General features: G+C 44.7%; 2 protein-coding genes and 1 pseudogene across 2 annotated transcripts; 2 read left to right on the forward strand and 1 right to left on the reverse strand.

Moving 5' to 3' along the window:
- Nucleotides 1–4,976: 4,976 nt before the first annotated feature.
- On the forward strand, nucleotides 4,977–8,216 carry LOC147453282 (uncharacterized; annotated as a pseudogene).
- A 4,946-nt stretch (nucleotides 8,217–13,162) lies between these two features.
- On the forward strand, nucleotides 13,163–14,131 carry LOC147453283 (uncharacterized). The gene is made up of 4 exons (XM_086519136.1): nucleotides 13,163–13,397; nucleotides 13,491–13,601; nucleotides 13,690–13,928; nucleotides 14,007–14,131. Exons 1-3 carry the CDS (start codon nucleotides 13,240–13,242, stop codon nucleotides 13,904–13,906), a joined length of 486 nt encoding a protein of 161 aa, XP_086375262.1. The 5' UTR covers nucleotides 13,163–13,239; the 3' UTR covers nucleotides 13,907–13,928; nucleotides 14,007–14,131.
- Nucleotides 14,132–21,323: 7,192 nt separating this feature from the next.
- LOC147453284 (uncharacterized) lies at nucleotides 21,324–21,566 on the reverse strand. Its single transcript, XM_086519135.1, has one exon. It carries the CDS (start codon nucleotides 21,564–21,566, stop codon nucleotides 21,324–21,326), a length of 243 nt encoding a protein of 80 aa, XP_086375261.1.
- Nucleotides 21,567–22,644: the final 1,078 nt, after the last annotated feature.

Raw genomic sequence — 22,644 nt, forward strand, 5'->3', positions numbered from 1 at the left:
CAGACCCCACTAAAGTCGGAACTAGCTCAGCCAGGCCACATGTTGATCAATATGATCAATATATTAGAGCTTATGAGGAGTCAGAGGCTATACTGGAGCAACAACCTGTCGATCCATACACTGAAGAGGAAGTACAGCTTTTAAAAGCTGAGCTGAAAAAGGACGACAAGGGGAAGAAGAAAGTAGATGAGTCTACTGAACCTCAAGAGAAAGACGGGCAAGCAAACAAAGGGAAAGCCAAGATGACTGAGGACAATCAGCCCTCCTTTACTGATGTACCAAGCCCGAAGAAGACGGAAATCATTGTGGAAGAGACCACAGTAGAGATGGACACGGCTGGTATGGAAAAGCCGGAGGCCGGGACCAAGGAAAAGGAGATAGATCCAATTCAGCAAAAGAAAAACGATTATGAGGATCTGGTAGCGATAGGGTACACTAAAGAAGAGGCCCTTGAGGCAGTTTATGGGATCACCCTACAAAAACAAGATGATCGGAGAGGGACGAAGGAAAAAACAAAGAGTACAAAAGAGAGTGAAGAGAAACTGGACGAGCAGAATGTACTAGAAGAGCCGAAGCCAGTGGAGGTGGTGGCAGAAAAAGCTTTAGAGTTGACAGATGAAGATGAAAAAGACATGCACATGGTGCATGAACTGCTCAGCAAGATCAAAGAAAGATCCAAGGCAAAGGAAGTGGAGATTGAGACAGCCAAACAAAGGGAAGCCGAGTTGCAGAGGAAATTAGAGAATGCTATGACTGAATCTGAAAGTCATAAAGCATCACTCTACGACGCAGAAAACGAGAGAGACGGCTTGATACTCCAGCTAGCCGAGGCTTCAAGAGAAGTAACAAGTGCACAGGAAGCAAGGGAGCGGATGGAAGACGACTTGGAGGCGGCTAAAGATGAGCTCATTGAGCTAAGGGAGAGAGTCGAGCTCCAAGAAAGAACAATCACTAGACTCAGGACTACTCCTAGAGCTAGCAGAGCAGGAACCGAACAAGAGGGAGCTCTTGTACCAGCTCTGGAGGACCAGGTCCGAAGCTTACAAAGAGAGTTAAGATTAGAGCAAGTGCAAAGGTTGCACATTGCGGAGGGATCATTGGCAGCAGAGGAGAGGCTCACTTTAGAAAATCAAACACTAAGAACAGAGAATGAGACCCTCCGCAAACAGCTCCAAGATCTACAAGAGCAACAAAGAAGAGAGACAGAGACACCACAAGAAGAATCAGGTGGAGCAGCCATAGAGCTACCAGAAACTGGAGAGGCAACCACAATTGAAGATCCAGCCCCAGTTCAAGAGGTGACCTCAACTTCAGGAATCTCTGAAGAAGAACAAAGGCTCCATGACCAAATAGAAAAGTCAACAGAGGAGAGTGCCAAGGCGGAAATGGAATGGGAGAGGAGACTCCTAGTCTCCATTAGACTTCAGGGACTAGACACAAAAGTGCTCCATGAAGAGTGGATGCAACCCAGCCTGCCTTTCCCTTTGATGAAGTTTGAAGTGATAAAAACGAAAAAGAGAATAGAGGAGGAGCAGTATGTCGCTCTTTACGAAGGCGACATTACAAAAGAGGAACAATCAAAGAAGATTGTAGATTCGCAGCCTAGATGGAGGAAAGGTTGGCTGAACAAATACCCAGCCTACCTCATCTACTTGGTAGAGGCACCAAAGGAGATTCGGGAGGATGCAACCTTCTGCCTGGTGCCAAGAGTCAGAAGCTGGAAAGAGTATGGCAGGATTGCAGAAAAGAAGCCAAATTGGCTTAATTACCCCAGGATGCCAGGACCAAAGGCAGGAGAGAGAATAGGTAAAGCCTACATGGTGAAAACCCTAACGGGCACCATCAAGCTCTTTACTGGCTCTCCTGACCTTTCGTGTCAGATGCTCAAGAAAATCTGCAGGACTCTCTTAGCTTGCATTGAAGTGTTCGCGCCAGATAAAGCCACGACCTTGAGTCTACTATCGACGGCCGACACAGTGACTGATATGATGTATGATCTTTCATTGCAGCCTTCTCCAAAAGTGTTGCACCTCCTATACCAAAGGATTATGTTTTTGCCTAGCTTCCACATGCAAACATTCGAAGAAGCTTTCTACACCGGCTTTTTCACCCACGAAAGCAAAATATTCGGCCCAACCTTGACCATCGGCAACCTACGATACGAATCACATTTGCAGATGCTCAAGACGACAGGACTTTATTGACCAATCATAAAAGTCATGTCAGGGACGACATGAACGCGGAGGGGGGGAGTGTTGAGCCATCAGAGGATCACACCCACATTTTTGCTCACACTCATCATTTTGTAACCATTGATTGTAATAAATGTCTTTCCGACATTGATTTTGAATTGAGCCATTCGTTAAGTAACGGGACTCAATTGAGTTTCCAGCTTGTAATTCCGAAGTAATTTCACTTGCCGATGTAATTAGTTAGAAATGTTCTCACCTCCAAGGCTGAGGTATATAAGCCAAAGTTTTGTAACCTAAAGGGAGATTCAGTTTTATTAATCAAAGGTGAGTTTTTGAGCGCCGTGACTGTGTCTGAGAGAGAGAGAGAGAGAGAGTCTTATCTACTTGCTACGCGAGCTACGGAGCCGCCATTAGAGAAGCGACACCACCATTGTGTTAGAAACGGCGAGAGCTACGCACTGATACCAAGAGTGCGCGCTATCGGCTTCTATGTGTGGTAAGTTCCTACGAGCTTCGGTGTGAGTTTTCTTCCAACTCGTGTGTCGGAATAGAGCGTGCAGCATATCTATAGAACCACAACGAGTAGAGCTACACGTTAGTACCATCGGGGTCAAGTTTCGATCACCTGTATTTTTCGGCCTGTCTTCATACGCGTTTACTGCACGGAGTGGTTATAGGTTGATTTTGAAGTTCAAGTCTTTAGGGTGTTGTTCTTACCTAGTGTATAGACTTCCCCTTGAGTTTGAGATCGATTCAATGATTCTAGATCCTGTTTCGTATAGCATTCGTTCGTAGTACGGATTTCAGTCACTTGCGTATTTTAGAACTTAGATTTGATTTCCTTAGTAGTGATTGTCATTAGAAGGTCGAGTAGGTGATTTGACACCCACCTAGTTGTTTCCATGCGCCTGCGGGTCAAGCTCCGTCCTCGTCTGACAAATTCTGTTGTTGGTTGAGTTCTCGCTATTTAGCTTCCGCTAGCGGCGTAACCGCCTTAACAGGTTGCAAGTCCGTTTTAATCGTTATGGATGCTTCATAGAGGAGTTTCACAAAGGCAGACCAGGCAAGATATTGGCACGTGGAAGAAAGAAAGGTCGTTTGTTCTCATTGGAAGCTGGAGATCCATGTTTACACAGCGGTATGTATGCAAACAAATCAGCCACTCAAGATAATTGGGCAGAGTTATGGCATAAGAGGATTGGTCATGTCAGTTTTAGAAGACTAAAGCATATGCAATCAAATCAAATTGTACGTGGATTACCAAAGTTTGGTAGATTGAATTTTGATCATGTTTGTGAAGCTTGTCAATTTGGAAAGCAATCTCGTTTACCATTTCCAAAGAGGGGGAGAATTAGCCAAAGTCCTTTGGAAATTGTTCATTCAGATATTTGGTGACCTTGTGATCATGGTTGTCAATATTTTATCACATTTACGGATGATTACAGCAGAATGACATGGGTTTACTTTCTAAAGGCAAAGTCAGAGGCATTTGAGGTATTCTTGGAGTTAAAAGTTATGGTTGAGAAAGAGAATGGTTGTCAAATTAAATGACTACGTACAGATGGAGGGGGAGAGTACGTGTCACACAGTTTTGATGATTACTTACGTGAACAAGGCATAAGAAGACAGATTACTTGCAGATACATACCACAACAAAATGGAGTTGCTGAGAGAAAGAATAGAGTCATAGCAGAGATTGCAAGAGCCATGATGAATGAGATGAATATGTCATTAACATATTGGGCTGAAGCAGTTCATACAGCAGTAAACATTATGAATCGAACACCAACAACTGCCATTCATGAAATTTCACCTTATGAGAGACTTTAAGGGATCAAGCCAACAGTTTCCTACATGAAAGTTTTTGGATGTGTTTTCTATGTTCATGTGCCAAATGAAGCAAGAAAGAAGATGGAGCCAAAGGCAATGAGGTGTATATTCTTGGTCTACCCAGTTGAAAAGAAAGGTTACAAGTGCTATGATCCTACGACAAGACAAGTTTATGTCAGTAGAGATGTCAGATTTTGTGAGCATGAACCATGGTATAAACCAAAGCCAGTGATGATAGAAGACGAGTATGAAGAGCAAGAGAATGTGCGTCATGTTGTTGATAAGCCAGGACCATCAACAAGAACTATTTCAGGACAACATATGGCAGAGGAGAGTACAGGAAGTGTCAACCCATGGAGCGGTCGTTTGCGAGATAAGAAGCAAGACGAGAAAGGCAAGAAAAAAGTGGTTGAAGAGAGTTCTGGAGATGAAATCCTCGATGAAGAGCATAGTTTACCACATTTGAGGACACCTGACAATAAGCATATTGAGAAATATGTACCCCCATATGCAAGAGTTGAAGAGAAGAGTGCACCACAGTTGAGAAGATCAGAGAGAGTGCATTATCCAGTTGATAGATTGACATACAACGGTTACATGCGTACACATTATGCATACATGGTTTCACGTGTGCAACATAAAGAGCCTATATGTTTTCAAGAAGCAATTGGAAAATCAGAATAGGAGTCAGCTATGGATGATGAGATGGATGCTCTTGTGAAGAATGACACTTGGTATTTGGTTCGCTTGCCAAGTGGAAAGAAAGCAATTGGTTCAAAATGGGTATACAAAGTCAAGTGCAAGTCAGATGGTAGTGTGGAAAGATACAAAGTGAGGCTTGTTGCTAAAGGTTATGCACAAACAAAAGGTCTTGATTATGATGAAACATTCAGTCACTACTAGCCATAGGGGGGGTTTGCGAGGGACTAATAATTGATAGACGTCGTTTAATCGATGACGAATGCGTCGCATAGACGAGGTTAATGTCGTATAAACTAAGATATATATATTTTTTAAAATTGACCGTCGCATAAACAACGGCTATTGTTGCATAATCGACGCCCAAAATTTTAAGCCGTCGCATAATTGACGCCTAAAAATTGTCTTGCTTATACGACGAAGAGCAACGAGGCTAGTAACGACGCGTGCACACTGCCCCTACGTCTCTCATGCGAGGCACTTCTCTCATGCGAGGCGCTTTTTCAATAGACCTGCTCGCGCCTTTGAAATTTGACTCGCGGGAAGCATAGCAGCGCCACAAGCTCTCCACGGCAGCTACTACAGGCCGATCGAGGGGCAGGTTTGAGAGCATAATGTCATTTCCTTTGTCTTCATGGCATTGTTTGAGAGCATAAGGTCATTTCACGTACATTATATTTTCTACTGTTGTGCGTGCAGGTTGAGGTACATGGTACAACCGCCTATGTTCCGCAGACGGCATGGATTCAGAGTGGGACGGTCAGGTATCAGAGAACCATCAAAGTAATTGCCTTGGAGCAAGATATAGCCTTGTTCGAGTTTGGTGATGAAACAGAGATAGGTGAAAGAAGCATTAACCTTAGTGGTGGACAGAAACAAAGGATTCAGCTAGCTAGGGCAGTATATCAAGATTCTGACGTCTATTTCCTAGATGATATATTCAGCGCACTAGATGCACACACGGGGTCTGCCCTATTCAAGGTCAATGTGCTAATACGGTTATGATCAAATGCTGAGTATCAAGTCTACTGACTACTTAAGCTTTTGCAGGATTGCTTGCTTGGAGCCTTGGAAAGGAAAAATAGAGTCCGTGTGACACATCAAGTCCAATTTCTTTGCAAAGCTGATCTTATCCTAGTAAGTATCTCTATCCACCACACAACAGAGCGGTGAAGTTGTCTCCATAGGATCAACTACCATTTTTCTAAGCATTGCAGGATGGTGAGTGGGTGTTCTGTAGTGCTGTCCATGACTGAGTGTCGCCTAGGCAAAAACAAAAATTGAGTTGCACCCATCCCTATATATTCTGTTGGCAGGGAGGTCATCGTTGTTTGGCAAACGATTATGATCCAAGTAGTTGTTGAAGAGTTATAGCTTATACGCGAGGGAGACCGTGCAAGGTGATCCATTCAGCCATTATTTGACAAATTCCAGCAATTGCGTTGGTTTGAAAATTGAGAATTGAGAGGGAAATAGATATCTCCACAAGAGGAAAATTCTGTTCTGTTATTAATCTGTTTTCATTGTGACAGGCTCCTTAAGTGTATGAGATTGACTTGCTACTAGGTAGTAAGTGCGTTCGTCTTTCAAGAAATAGTATTTAATTGATTGTGTTACTTTTATTCATTGTTAGTGTGGCAGTAGGTCCTCTCTAGCAATGGTTGAAGAGTTGTCCTCTACATGTAATGACATTAAGATTATTTCCTCTTGGTATCCAGTTGATTCAGGTCCTCACGAATGAGTGGTGATCTTGGATTGTGTAAGAGTCAAAGAGGAGGCATCTAATGAGTAGTGGAAGGGGAGCAATGAGTCCATGCTGAATCCATGTAGCTCAAACCATGATGTCATCTCTCCATACCAGCATGTTATATCTCCTTGCATCTAACTGTAGAGAGGACTCAAGTGCTAACCACGCATAGACGAGGTTTATGTCGTATAAACGAGGAAACATCCTTCAAGCGGGTGTCGCCAAGTCCGGCCCCTCAACCCACTCTCGTTTGCTCATACAGATTGTTCACACAATCTGTCCACAAAGCTTGCCATGGCCAGCAGTCCATGGAGACTTCCTTCCTCTCAAGTCACCCCAACTTGCTTGAGATCATGCTTGGGCACAAGCTCTGGTTTTCCATTGAATGAAAATGACTCAGATGACATGATGGTGTATGGCATTCTTAAAGAAGCTGTGAACAAAACAGGATGGGTTCCGCGCACCCCAAAATGCGAAGATGCATCGACGGAGAGTCACTTGCACCCAGATCATCAACACCGCAAAATACAACTCCTCCAAAGAAAGGCATAAAAAATGGTGCTGCCTCTACATTGTGCTCTGCCCCTTCAAGAACATCATTAACACCCGCAGAGCTTGCGAAGAGCTCCAACAAGAAGCATTACCGAGGAGTACGGCGTCGGCCGTGGGGCAAATATGCAGCCGAGATCCGAGACTCTGCAAGGCAAGGGGCCCGTGTTTGGCTAGGGACCTTTGACACGGCTGAGGAGGAAACTTTGGCATATGATCGAGCGGCATTGAAGATGCGCGGGGCGCGCGTATTGCTGAAATTTTTCGTCAATGTCGTGGCTAGAGAAAGAGGTGGAGACAAAGAAGAAGAAGAGAGTGAAACGAGAAGCACCAGTCGAAGATGGAGTTGCAGGCATCGAGCAACAACGTCAACAACACAAGCGCATGCAAGAGCCATCATCATCTTCACCACCATCAAGTCTGGTAGTGAGCTTTGAAAGAGAAGGGGTGAAGATAGAAGAGCTAGATGATGTGTTTTCTTTGTATGAGTTGCGCGAGTGTTTCTTGCCTTTCATCGCCTCCTCATTTGCTAGCGCCATGGCTACCCTGTCCAACAGCGCTGGAGCCTCTCATTTGGCAGTCTCTCATGTGATAGCAGAGTGCTTGTGCCTGTGTGTGTGTGTGTGTGTGTGTATGAGAGAGAGAGAGAGAGAGAGAGAGAGAGAGAGAGAGAGAGAGAGAGAGAGAGAGAGAGAGAGAGATCTCAGTACGTGTTGTTGGGCGAGAGTCCGACCATCATCAAGGACATGGTGGAAGTCCATGAGAATTAGGCGTTGGTTCCTGGTGGGGGACTCAGTGAGAGCCTGCAGCCTCTCATTTGGCTGACAAAGAGTCGAAACTCATCGGCAAGCTCATCTACAGAGTCGACCTTGAAGGCATGTGGTATTGCACAAGATGCTAATATGGACAAAAGAATTCACTTGATATTGTTAGTCAATGGTTGTGCTTGGAACTACCTTGATTGATATGTATGCCTAATGTGGTGCACTTCATCGATCATCACAAAAAGTACTTTAAGAGCTTCCTGTCTCACAGATGTTGCCTGATTGCGGGATATGCCTAACTTGGATAGGGCTAGGAGCTCTAGGCTGTTTTCAATGGAATGGGACATCGTGCTTGCCACTGCCTTGGTCGACATGTATGCCATATGTAGTGCACTTTATGAAGCACACGAAGTGCTTGAGGAGCTTTCTGTCTGAAATGTCGTCTCTTAAGATGCACTGATTGGGGGATATGCCCAACTTGGGCAGGGCCAAGGAGCTCTGGTCGTTTTTTAGTGGATGAAGTGAGGGTGTCTCTCTAGACGCAATCACATACACTCTAGCCTATTTTCAGCTAATGCGAAGTGAGGGTCTCTCTCTAGATGTAATGTTATTTCAAGCAGTGCATTGATTGCTACAAGGTTAGGTCAGGAAGAGAGAGAGAGAGAGAGAGAGAGAGAGAGAGAGAGAGAGAGAGAGAGAGAGAGAGAGAGAGAGAGAGAGCTTTTTTAAGCAGATGCAGAGAGACTGCATCTCTCCAAATGCAATCATGTACAGTGGCACCTTGAGGGCATGTGGTAGTACACAAGATGTTGATATGGGCAAAAGAAGTTATGATGATATTGTTAGTGAGTGGTTGTTGAAAGAAAACGTTGTGCTTGGCACTGCCTTGGTCGACATGTATGCCAAATGTGGTGCACTTCATAAAGCGGAAAAAGTACTTGATGAGCTTCCTGTCCAGGATGTCGTCTTTTGAAATGCACTGATTTGAAATGCACGGCTGCCATGCACAAACCCTCTCGATCTGAGCCGCCAGAAGAACCTCTTGGATGCTAAGGAGCCAATCCCATCTTCAAACCACAGCATGGATCTAAGAGTGCCACACGAATGGGGCTCCCTTGCCACTGGAGCCACACCCCCTCCCAAACCCAATAGAATGCCAGGAACCGAGGCTTACATGTTGATCTCTGAAGGAGAAAGGAGCGCAAAGCCAACTCCCGCTGTCAAAAAATGAAGAGCCAGGGAAGTCGAAGAGGATTCTACAGCCTGGTGCCCCCACCCAGGGCGGTCCTCCGCATCGGCCTCAGCCCACAATCCACCCTGCCTCCACCGCAAGCCCACGTGCCATCCGTCAATCTACCCCAGCGAGCCTTCCCTGCTCTTAGTGGGCGAAACGAGTAGAACGAGCCTGTAGTAGGCGAAGGGTCTTGAACCCTTGTCTTGACCTCAACCCACAATCCACCATGCCTCCACTGCAAGCCCATGTGCCATCCGTCAACGCACCCCAGCGAGCCTTCCCTACTCTTACTGGGCGAAACGAGTAGAACGAGACTGTAGGCGAAGGCTCTTGAACCCTTGTCTTGACCTCTTACTTTAAGTATACTTTTTGTGATCTATGGACTGCACCACATTAGGCATACATGTCGACCAAGGTAGTGCCAAGCACAACCACTGACTAACAATATCAAAATGAATTCTTTTCTCCATATCAGCATCTTGTGCAATACCATATGCCTTCAAGGTGCAAGTGTACTTGATTGCATTTAGAGAAGAAGAAAAAGAAGAAGAGGATTTTAACGTCGTAGGAAACTATCCCAAGACCTCAAAGATCTATCCGACGAGAGTTGAACTCAAGATCTGTTATTGAAGAGAGATGCCCTCTCTCTGCATCTATTGAAAACAAATCTCTCCCTTCCTGACCTGACACTTCTAGAGCATATGTGATTGCATCTGGAAGAGAGCAGGAGCGTAGGCTATCATAAGCTGGCAGTTGTAGGTGTTAGGTGCAGCGGAATGAATGTTGTATTTTCTCAAGATTAGTGATCTTTATTTGCTCAAGGTTCCTTTTAGTTCTTAGGGAAGGAGAGAGCCTTCTGTCTTTATGGAGAGTGCTATGATCACGAACAAAGTGAGTGGATATTGTGTGTGCAAGTGAATGAGACTGAGAGAAGGAGAGAGAAGAGATACAACACCCAAGAGGTTGTAAAACCCTCCTCCGAAGGCCCCACTCTCATCGGCGAGAGTGGTCTAACTTTGATTGCACAAAGGTGTACAATGCGAATGCAATGGACTGATGCAATGGGACTATGCCGATGACGACGACGGTGGTGATGACGACGACTTGGTGGCTGAAATCTGTGGTCTTCTAACTGCTGTTTTTCGGGACTATTTCGGTGGCTGAAAATGACTGTTTTGGCTGCATTTTTATGGCTGAAAATGGGGGGAACATCTGCAACCAATCTGGGGCTGATCTGCTACGGAGTCATAGGCTGAAAACGCTGTGTATATGCTGCAGATTAGGGCTGAAAGTCAAAAACGCTGATGCATGGCTGATGCGAAATCCAAAAATGCCAATGATGGCTGCAGCGTTTTGGGCTGAAAAATGCTAGGAGATTGTGGCTGGTATCGGGTTGCCGGTTCTGAGGAAAAACGCCAAGAAAGGGGTGCTTGATGGTGATGGCCTGTTGGGGGAACACGCCAAGGATGGGGGCTGGCCTAGAGCTAGAAAACGCTAGGGGTGCTGAGGGGGGTACTGCTGAGAAGTTGCCTATTGAGCGGGAAGCTCCTGCTGCCTCTTCTGCTGTGGAGTGCTAGCTTTGGGTTGCTTATATATTACCCAATTTTCCCTACTCAGTTCCCAACAAAAGTCACTTAATAAATCAGTGAAAATTGTCAAAAATAGGGAAAATGGGATAAAGTCACTTGAAAAATCCCCTAACTGATTCTAATGGTTTCTGAAGGGAATATTGATGATCATGTTGTGTGCAACCGGAGGATATGCATCTATTGCTAAGTGACTAGGCATGCACGGTCTACGAATAGACTCACAAAAGTGCCAGATTACTTCTAATCTAACTTGACTGGACTTGACGGAAACCCTGCTATGCTGTAGCTTGTCCACGGACACATAGGGTTGGGATGTGTCACGTGACAGTAGGTGAGACATTGAGGGAGACGGCCTAGCCACTTGTCCTAAAAGCTCGAGTCGATCTGCTCAATTGCCTCTGATCGTCTAGAGAGATATCCTCGCTTTGTCCACTGAAAAAAGACCAGAGCTCCTTGGCCTGCCCACGTTGGGCATATCCCGCAGTCACTGCATTTCAAGAGACATCTCGGACATAAAGCTCCTCAAACACTTCTTGTGCTTCATGAAGTGCACTATAGGTGGCATACATGTCGACCAAGTCAATGTCAAGCACGATGTCACATTCCGGTGTAAACAGCGTGGAGCTCCTTGGCCGTGCCAAGTAAGGCATATCCCACATTCAGACGACATCCGCGATAGGAAGCTCCTAAAGGACTTTTTGTGATCTATGAAGTGCACCACATTAGGCATACATGTCGACCAAGGTAGTGCCAAGCACAACCACTGACTAACGATATCAAAATGAAAACTTTTCGCCCATATCAGCATCTTGTGCAATGCCATATGCCTTCAAGGTGCAAGCGTACTTGATTGTATTTGGAGATCTCTCTGCATCTGTTGAAAACAGATCTCTCTCTTCCTGACCTGATACTATTGGACATATTCTAGAGCATCTGTGATTGCATCTGGAAGAGAGCAGGAGCATAGGCTACCATAAGCTGACAGTTGTATGCGAGACATTGAGGGAGACGGCCTAGCCACCTACATGTTCTAAATGCTCGAGTCGCGCTGCTCGATGGCCTCTGACTGCTGCTGTTGAATGGCCTCTACGCTCAACGACAAATTCCAAGTTTGCCTTTATTTTCTTTGGTTATGGAAAGTGTATTTTTCTAGCCCTGCTGGACAGCTGCCTCTCTCTCTCTCATCTCTCTAACAATGTGTCAGCACGTCTCTCTGTCTATCTGTGCTATCCCCCTCGGGGCTACAAAGAACACCATCGTGATGAATAAGAAAAACACTACATGTGGCCGGGGAGGGAGCCAGAATCCCTCCCCCTTTTTGTGATCTATAAAGTGCACCACATTAGGCATACACGTCGACCAAGGTAGTGCCCCACTGCCAAGCACAATTAACACTGACTAACAAGATCAAAATGAATTCTTTTGCCTATATCAGCATCTTGTGCAATGCCATATGCCTTCAAGATGCAAGTGTACTTGATTGCATTTGGAGAGATGCCCTCTCTCTGCATCTGTTGAAAACATATCTCATCCTGCAATCAACGCACTCCTTAAGATAACATTGCATTTGGAGAGATGCCCTCTCTCTGCATTAGCTGAAAACATTCTGGAGCATATGTGATTGCATTTGGAAGAGAGTAGGAGCGTAGGAGCTGAAAACATTCTAGAGCATATGTGATTGCATCTCAAAGAGAGGAGGAGCATAGGCTACCATAAGATGGCAGTTGTAGTCGAGACATTGAGGGAGACGGCATAGCCACCTATCCGAAAAGCTGCAGAACAAGCGTCCTTTCATCGAATCGTAAGCAATTAACGCAAGGGCTGAGAGTTAACTCAAAGGTGCAAATTAGGCAAGGCTTGTGTGTTGTCCGCCAAGAACAAGATCTTAGGGCTGATCTGGGGTAATCCCTTTAGGGATGAGAGAGAAGGGAGTAGCGATGTGGCTGATCTGGATCCATAGCACAGAAAACGCAGCCTGAGAGGTGAAAACGCTGCTGTTTGTAGAAAACACAGCCACCAAGGGGGAGCGATCTCAGTTTTGAGGGAATTTTCGTGATGGAAGCAATCAGCAGGGGATCGTCAGCTTAGGAGAAGAACCTCGGCGTCTGATACCATGTGAGAGTAGGTAGTGAAAGCGAAAGCGGAAGCGCTGCTAACAACAGCATATAGCTCAAGTTGAGTCCTTTCCAGGAATACATCCAGGTCTGCTTCATTTTGTCCACATCTACCATATGGTTATAAGCTCATGCTGCATTCGACCACAAACCATCAAATCTCTCATGTAGCTTACTCTTGCATTGAATTTGTTATTGAGCGTGTTTCTCTTTTAGCTTTGCTACGTGATCTTGCATTTGATTTAGAACCTTTTGAAGCATCTGTAGCATTTTTGTTTGATCTATTTTGTTGTAGTCCACTCCATTCATGGCTGCTTCGACCTCATCTGTAGATTCTTGATCTATTAATATTTTCACTTGCATTGATGTTACATGTAGATACGATGTTTGTGTTAGTCTGACACATGGTTTGTTTTAAATATACAGATACGATGAGTGACCAGGGTCATAGAGTGAAGTTGACGTTCATCAAGACTTTGCTACGTACCACTGGACTATCAAGAGAGGCTTTGACGGAGGATATGTCAGATTATATGGAGATAGATGACGCCAGTTTAGACAGCTCCATCGAGTTTCTTGGGCGATTCAGTTTGCCCGTACGTCCTGGAGAGGGTACATCCTCCCAGCCACACACAGGAGTGGAGACTTCCTTTCATGCAGATCAGACCATAGCACATCGGTAATCTTCTCAATTGATAAAGTAGTAATGTCATTCTTTTTTTAATATAGAAATATTAATATATGTATTCCCTTGATGTCTTTGTTTGCTTAGGACTCCTATTCCAGGTACATCACATCATGAGAGTCAGCGGCTTACTCCTAATGTACCTCCTAGTACTCAGTTGACACCTGATTCACAGGCTAGTGGCCGTCAGTCTCAGAGGTATATCTAATATGGTGATTATGGATTAAATCTCAAGTAGTTTTTAAGAACTCTCATCTAATCTGCCATATGTTTATATTGCATGTAGGCATCATCGCCAGAGTAGCACGCCACCAGGCCGATCGACTCGTGAGACACCGCCTCAGCCGCCAGCTCCCCATCAGTGCCTCCACCTCCACCAATGCACACATGCATTGGCAGCTTGGGTGTCACATGCGACATCTTGCCTGACGGGGCTATCCTCCAGCTCGGAGCCGGCATCGCACTCAAACGTCGGATGCAAGACCTCTGCTCGTCTTATCTAAAGCAAGTTCATATACCATGGGAGTAAGTATTAATTAACATAAAAAATGTAAATTTTAGTTTGTTAGTTGAATTACTAATCGACTTTATTTTGCACTGTAGTGATCAGCATGAGGATGACAAGAAATATGTTATCAACACACTAGAGACGGAGTATGGGACGGGATGGAGTTACAAGTGGATGGTCAAGCAAATGTGCAAACTCATGGGTCATCGACGCGACGCAGCACGGTAAGTAGAAAGAAAGAAATATTTTTAACATCTATGTCTCTCTCTCTCTCTCTCTCTCTCTCTCTCTCTCTCTCTCTCTCTCTCTCTCGTCTCTTGACTCTCGATCTGTCAAGGTGGAAATCGTTCGGAGCTGCTCTCTGAGTAGGTGTAGCGTATAGTAGAGGCAAGCTGTAGGCATGTAAGGTGCAGCCGAATGAATGTTGTATTTTCTCAAGATTAGTGATCTTTACTGCTCAAGGTTCCTTTTAGTTCTTAGGGAAAGAGAGAGCTTTCCGTCTTATAGAGAGTGCGGTGATCACGAACAAAGTGAGTGGATCTAGTGCGTGCAAGTGAATGAGACTGAGAGAAGGAGAGAGAAAGTTACGACTCCGAGAGGTTGTAAAATCCTCCTCCGAAGGCTCCACTCTCGTCGGTGAGAGTGGTCTACTTGATTGTACGAAAGAGTACAATGCGAATGCAAAGGACTGATGCTATTGGACTATGCCGATGACGACGACGGTGACGATGACGATGGTGATGTCGACGGCTTCGTGGCTAAAACTGGGACTGTTTTCGTCGCTGAAAATAGACTGTTCTTGTGGGATTATGGCTGAATCTGAGTGCTCGAAAAAACGCTAGGTTTAGGGTTCCCTGAGGCTGTGTTTTTGGGGATAAACTTTGGCTGAGAAAACGCTGATACAGCAGGGTTTTTATTGCTGAAAATTGACTGTTTTGCAAGTGTCAAATCACCCTTACTGGCTGTGGATTGCGAACGAAGGGATTGTGATGCTCTTGCTCTCTTAGCCTCTCTTGCCTACACCAGGCTTTGATACCATGTAAAGAATGAGGATGCAAGAGAGATACACAAGACAAGCACAAAGCACACAGAGATGGAAAGCTTCTTCTTCTTCTTCACAGAAAAAGAGAGTACAAAATGACTAAGTGCTAAAGCTGAAAAGTAGCACATATGTACATGCGGTCACTAAGTGTGAACTCGCTAGAAGCGTACTAGGCTGGCACTATAAGTGTAGTCCAGCTGTAGAATCACTGGCAGAGATCCTCCGTGTCGGTCACCTAACGCGCCAGTGAGTAAATGCCGTAAGCGGCCAAGACCCGTAGTGGATGCCAGCTCAAGGTGTAGAGCTCGACATCTCAACACTCCCCCTCGAGCTCTGCATGTCGCAGAGTCCAAGCATAGTCCGGAAACGTCGAAGCTTCTGAGCTCCGAGGGCCTTGGTAAAGATATCCGCTATCTGCTCCTCTGTACTGACGTAGACCAAGTCGATGTTGCCCGCCAATACTCGCTCTCGAACGTAGTGGTAATGGACCTCTATGTGTTTGGTCCTAGCATGGAACACTGGGTTCCTAGCCAACTGCATGCTGCTGAGGTTGTCACAATGAATGACAATCTGCTGGTCCACCTGCACTCCCAAGTCCTCAAGTAATGTGCGTAGCCAAGCTACCTCGCACGCCGCAACTGCTGCACCTCTGTACTCGGCCTCTGTGCTCGATAAAGCAACCGTAGGCTGCTTTTTGCTGCTCCAAGTAACAGCAGCACTCCCAAAAGAGAACATGAAGCCACTCGTAGATCTCCTATCAACAATGCTACCTGCCCAATCTGCATCTGTATATCCATACAATGCTAATGGTGCATCTGCTGCATAGAACAATACGTAGTCAAGAGTCCCTTGCACATACCTAAGTGTGCGTCGTACTCCATCCAAATGTGGCTTCCTCGGAAGCTGCATGAACTGACTCTCCAAGCCTACTGTGTAGCTCAAGTCTGGCCTCGTGATAGTCAAGTAGATTAGACTACCCACAATCTTCCTGTACATATTGACATCCTCAACAACATCACCCTTCTCTGCACTCAGCTTTGCATTCATATCCAAGGGAATAGAAATTGGCTTACAATCAGCCATACCATACTTTGACAACATGTCCAAAGCATACTGTCTCTGTGACAGCCATACACCCTCTGGAGTCCTGATCACCTCAATGCCAAGAAAGTAGCGCAACTCGCCCAAATCTTTCATTTCAAACTCCTGTTTGAGAAGACCCTTCACATGGTCAATCTCCATAGCATTGTCACCCACAATAATAAGGTCATCTACATATATGGTAATGACCACAATCCCCACATCACTCTCACGTACATAGAGTGAATGATCAGCATGAGCTCTCCTAAAACCAATACTGACAAGATACTTGGCAATCCTGTCATACCATGCTCTAGAGCCCTGCTTCAAACCATACAGAGCTTTGAGAAGTCTGCATACATAATCTGGGTAACCTGGATCGACATAACCAGGTGGCTGATCCATATACACTTCCTCTTGCAACTCACCATTCAAGAAGGCATTCTTTACATCCATTTGATGCATAATCCATCCTCTAGATGCAGCCACTGCTATGACAGCTCTCACAGTTGTCATCTTTGCCACTGGAGCAAAGGTCTCCTCATAGTCTATGCCATACGTCTGTGCATAACCCTTTGCGACCAGCCTTGCCTTGTGACGCTCAATGTTACCATAAGCCTTATGCTTGGTTTTATACACCCATTTACAGCCAATAGCTTTCTTGCCGCTTGGCAATGGCACCAACTCCCATGTGTCATTTGCTTCCAATGCAGCCAATCTCTTCATTCATTGCATCATCCCAATGCACATTTCCAACTGCATCCTCAAAACATGTGGGCTCCACATCGTGTATCACCTTAGCCATGTAGGCTTGGTGATGAGCTAGATACCCATCATATGTCAATTTCTGAACTGGATTTCTGACTCTATTAGATCTGCGCGGTCCTGGGTCACTCCTTTTCCCTCTAACATCTTCTTGTACTTTCCTTACACCAGGTGTCTTGACAGCCGGAATTCCAAATTCCTCATCAAGACTTTGTTAAGAACCATCTGAATCCATGTCTACATGTGAAAAACCTGATGATGCATCAGCCATAAAGGGAGGTTCATCAACCTTTTCCTTTCCTTTTCGTGATACATTCCCTATACCTGCTGGTGGAGTAACATGCGTACGTAGTCTACCATTCCATGGCTTCTCAACAGAGCCACGAGAAGAGGACTCTTGTGGTCTACTCAAAACCTGTGACTGTGGCCTCACATTTTGTACAACCACATCATCTTTTACATCAGCCCCAATAGTGCCATGTGCATTACTGTACCAGCTGCTCATCTCATCAAAGACTACATCTCTACTCACTCGTAATTCTCGTGTAGTAGAATTGTAGCACGTGTACCCCTTTTGTTCAAGGGAATATCCCACAAGAATACATTTCTCTACTTTAGGATCCAATTTCCTACGCAACTCATCTGGTACATGCACGTAAGCTATGCAGCCAAACACTTTCAAGTGTGCCAAATCAGGCTTTGTACCTGTAAACTTTTCCTCGGGTGTTACATCATGCACCGCAGCTGTAGGTGTCCTGTTCATAATGTACACAACTGTATTTACAGCCCAGAAATGATGAGGCATGTTCTTCTCATTCATCCATGCACGTGCAACCTCTGCAATGTGCCTGTTTTTTCTTTCTGCGACCCCATTTTGTTGTGGAGTATATCTGCATGTAAACTGCCTGCGTATACCATGCATTCGCAGAAAATCTGAAAAATCATTGGAGAAGTACTCTCCCCCTCCATCTGACCTCAATGTCTTGATTTGCATATCTGTCTCCTTCTCAATCATGACTTTAAAGTGACCAAACACTTCACTTTTGTTAAGCATGAAGTAGACCCATACTTTCCTTGTATGGTCATCAATGAAAGAGACATAATACCTGCAACCATGTATACTTGCAGTATCGGTTGGACCCCAAACATCTGTGTGCACCACCTCAAGTGGATTTTTACATACATTGCGCTCATGTGGAAATGAGCCCTTTGACTGTTTTCCAAACTGGCATGCTGCACACACTTTATGCATACCATCCACCTTGAATTTGGGCAAACCTTTTACAATCTGTTTTGATTACATGCTGCACAATCTCTGCTCATTGACATGGCCAATGCGTTTGTGCCAAATGTCAACATCAGCCACAACACCTGTGCCCTGTGCAAATAATGCAGCTTTTACCTCAGGCATGTCTACATTCAGCGTAAACATTCTGCCCACACATTTGCCCTGTGTGATCAGCTTACATCCATTCTGGAAATCTTCTACATAACAGCCATTCGGATTGAAGCGAACCTGCAAACCCTGCTCAACCATTTGTCCAACAGAAACAAGATTCTTTGTAATGTTTGGGACATGAAGTACATCTGCTAAGTACTTTGATTTGCCACTCTTCGTATTAAGAGGTATGTCCCCTACATAAGCAATGGGGTGAGCTGTGTCATCTCCTGTCTGCACATAGCCTGACACATCTGGTTTGCGCATATCTCTAAACCACTCTCCACGAGACGTCATGTGATTAGAGGCACCTGAATCCACATACCAAACATCATCTTGGGTGGAATTCTCTGCAGTCATTGTATTCATTACATGTTGCATAACAAACATGCGCTCGTTTTTGCTGTCATCTGCATCTCTGCTAGTAGATGCATAGTTGCCCTGTTCTCTCTTTCCACTTGCTTTTCCCTTTGGACAGTCACATATATGGATTTGTGTATTTGTTTATGGCTGAGATTATTTGAAATTTGGCTCAATTTATAGAAGAAACTCTGTTGGATTTTATTCATGTTCACACCATAGCTTCTACGTATCCACAAGTTGCTCTTTGACAGTTTAGTGGTTGAGTTTACTCCCACTTTGATAGGTGATTTTCAGCCATCATGTGGTTGGAGTTTGGAGTCACTTGTGTATGCCCTTGTGTGCCATATTTCGCATTACGCATAGCGACAGATCTTGCAAGGTTTTCCAAAATGTTGCTATAGTTATCTGGCAGACATTTGGTCATCGATTGGAAGGTATTTTGGCAGCAATCATCACTCACATGTATGTCATTTGAGGTGCCGTTGAGTGGTACTCCGGCAAGAGAGGGTATGCTCATATGTATGACTTTGTGAGGTGATTCCGGTCGAGTTTATTCCCGGATTGGCCATTGTGGCATATATTATTGTCTCTTTGAGGTTTACTGTTGAGACTTTGCTCCAGTTACAAAGCAGACTCTGCCAAAATTTTGTCAAATATTTATGCGCGATTGAGTCATATTGACTTGTGATTTTGTCCAAGGTTTTGCACGGTTATTGGTGCAATTTTGCATCAGGTTTTGAGCCATATTTGCAGACTTTTGTTGATGCGATTCGAGCCAATTTAGGGCTGATTTGGTTGACATTTGCTACTCATTGTTGGTTGCTCTTTTGCGAGCATTATGACTGATTTTTCATTTGACTTCCAGCGTTATGGTCTGACACAGTTTGATGGTGCAGATTTTGTTGCTTGGAAGGAGCATATGCTTGTTGCATTGGCGGATTTGGGGCAGGATAAACCCTTGCGTGGTTTATCGGCGAAGCCCAAGTCTATGCGTGATGATGATTGGCAGGATCTTGATGAGTTAGCAATGTCTACGATTCGTTTTCATATGGTTGAGTCTGTTTACTGGCAGGTCTCGAGGGAGACTACAACTCATGCTTTATGGCATAGTTTACATGCTATGTACGTGACATCCATGTCTACAGGGGAGTGGGCAGCCTGCTCAGTTAAAGCAGACAGTAGGGACAAGGCTACAATTTTGCTCAAATCGAATATACTCGATGAGGACATCGTGCTCTCTCGTAGGCGGGGAGAGTGTTACGGGTCTCTATGCATAGGCGGGTTCCGAGACCCTCCACAGTCACTCGTCCTCTTGAGTCGACTTCGTGAGACGCGACCTCGAGGGCCCTTGGCCGACGAGAGGTCTCTACCTCGGGTGAGCACCCTTGCGGAGGGAAGCTATACAATCCACACTTGAGAAGGGAAGCTATACAAGCAGTAGAAAAACGCAAATTCAGCAGTATAAAAATGCAGCAGATCAGCGTTTTTAACAGCCCCAAATCAGCCCTAGTTGGTTGCAGAAGATCTCCATTTTCAGCCCTCGAAAACGCAGCCAAAACAATCATTTTCAGCCACCGAAACAGTCCCAAAATTCAGCAAATAGAAGACCACAGATTTCAGCCCTAAAGTCGTCGTCGTCATCACCGTCGTCGTCACCGGCATAGTCCCAAGTTGCATCAGTCCATTGCATCTGCATTGTACCACTTTGTGCAATCAATAGTAGACCACTCTCGCCGACGAGAGTGGGGCCTTCGGAGGAGGGTTTTACAACGTCTCTAGTGTCGTATCTCTCTTCTCTCTCTATCTCTCAGTCTCTACACTTGCACGCACAGTGTCCATTCACTTTGTTTGTGATCATAGCACTTTCGATTAAGAACGGAAGGCTCTCCCTTCCATAAGAACTAAAAGGAACCTTGAGCACAGTTCGGAGCAGTCATCTTCAGCAAAGCGCAAACAATCATATGCTATGGACTTGCCGACAACGTCGACGAAGATCAGGACGACAACGAGACGGGCCGGAATCTGAAAAACGCTATGGCTGAAATCTGCGAATCTTTATCCACTGAATTTTGACTCTATGTCGACGACGATGCAACGACGATACGCTGAAAACGTAGATGCTGAAATCTACGTTTTTTGGGTTGAAACTGCAAACGATCATGGATATGACCATGCGGTGAGGAACTGCTGCGGGAAGGTGAGGTCTGCGAGGTTCGATGATTCTACGGTGGAGTCTGATTGTTGAAAACTGAAAACGTTGGTCTAGATCTGGATTTTGTCGCAGTAGATCTACAAAATGCTAGATGGTTATGCTGATGCAAAAATGCTAGGGCTGATCTGCTATCTTGCTGTTGAATCTGCTAATGCTAGGGCTGATCTGTCTTCTGCTGCTGTCGAGACTAATCTGCAATGCAAAAACGCCAGGGTTGATCTGTCATGCAAAATGCTAGGCTTTTCAGATGGGCTTCACTGTCGGTGGCAGCGTCCTTGTATCTTGAGCAGCGGCGTATTTTGATTACCTTGTACATAGCTACGAAAAGAAAAACGAGTCTGAAGGGAATCGAACCCCGACGCTAGCCATATGAGGCTATCACCACGAGACTCCCCACCACCCACCCTTATTAGTAAGATTTAAAAAGAATAAAAATCATTACTTAACAAAATGAATTACTGTGAGATTAAATCTTACCCAATATAGGTTGATTTGTGAGTTGATAGGCACGGCTAATAGTCCTCATCGTCATCTCTAAGATTAACCGTCAATAAAATCTCATCTTCATTATCTTTGTTTACTTCTTCAAACTCCTCTGCCATTAAATCTGTGTTGACGTTCATTTCCTCCGTGTGCTCGACATCCACTATTTCTTCCTCTTCGGTGTCTGTAGTGTCAGAGTACGGATGGTTGTCGTTCTCATCATCTACAATGTCATCATTATCGGCAAGGGAAATTCTACACGTCTCTAACATGGATGTGTCTAGATTCGAGGATGTTACCAATTCATCCTGATTTGCTTCCTCAGGGTCAACGCTATCAAACAACTGATGACCTCTAGGTTGGACATGCACAACTTGCCACCATGGATGAGAATCTGGGTTCTTATAAAAGAATGCTTGCTCAACATGAGTTGGCAGAATGTAAGGCTCTCTTGTTGCACGCATTAACTTTGAGGAGTAGACGGACCAAAATTTGGACGGTTCTCTTCTCATTGTGGCACTATTGCCTTTATACTCGGCACGAAACCAATCCACCTTTAGAATCACCTGTCAAAATGCACGAATCAAAACTTAAGAATTATGTATAACTTCAAGAAATCTACATGTCATTGTTGTATGAAGAGGGATTTCATTCACCTGTTTGAAGATCCGATACGATATTTCATAAATGCCGACTATGGTTCCCACATAACCCAGTTCACTATCAACAAGATTTGTGTCTCTTGAACTTGCACGTGATAATTGCTTGAAAGAGGCAACAACGGAAGAATCTTGAGTTAGACGTAAGTCGTCAATAGCTTTTATTCGAAGATGTTGACCATAAGCCCACATGTTTGTATACATTCGAGCCTAGATCAATATATAAATGATATAAGAAAAAAAGGAATATTGCTTGTTTAGTTTAAAGTTTTCAAAACCCAAAGTTACCTTTCTTTCACATCCGATCATAAACTCTCTCTATTCCCTTGAGATTGTCTCATGATCTCTATCCGTCCGTTGCATACGGGTGTATAACCAATCCATGAAAGTAGGTACGTCTTCGATGTTATTTACGTTGGTTTGACGTCTGGATCTCCTGTTTTTACGTCTGCCAACTCGTTGGTTCACAAGTTTCTCCTCATACTCCTCAACAAATTGTTGCATGCATTCGCTATTATAGACAATGAAAGTAGAAATATCCAAATTATCTTGGATCTTAAGTCGAAAAGGGACTCCCTTACCAGACAATACCTCGTCTAACATGGTAGAAGAAGACTCATTTGTCCATGCGTGGAGCTTCAAAATCGGTTTGCTCAAGATATTCACAAACGTAATACATGCATTCTTCAAG

This window comes from Adiantum capillus-veneris, chromosome 8, assembly GCF_014529385.1.
Source record: "Adiantum capillus-veneris isolate H3 chromosome 8, ASM1452938v2, whole genome shotgun sequence".
NCBI classification, from domain to species: domain Eukaryota; kingdom Viridiplantae; phylum Streptophyta; class Polypodiopsida; order Polypodiales; family Pteridaceae; genus Adiantum; species Adiantum capillus-veneris.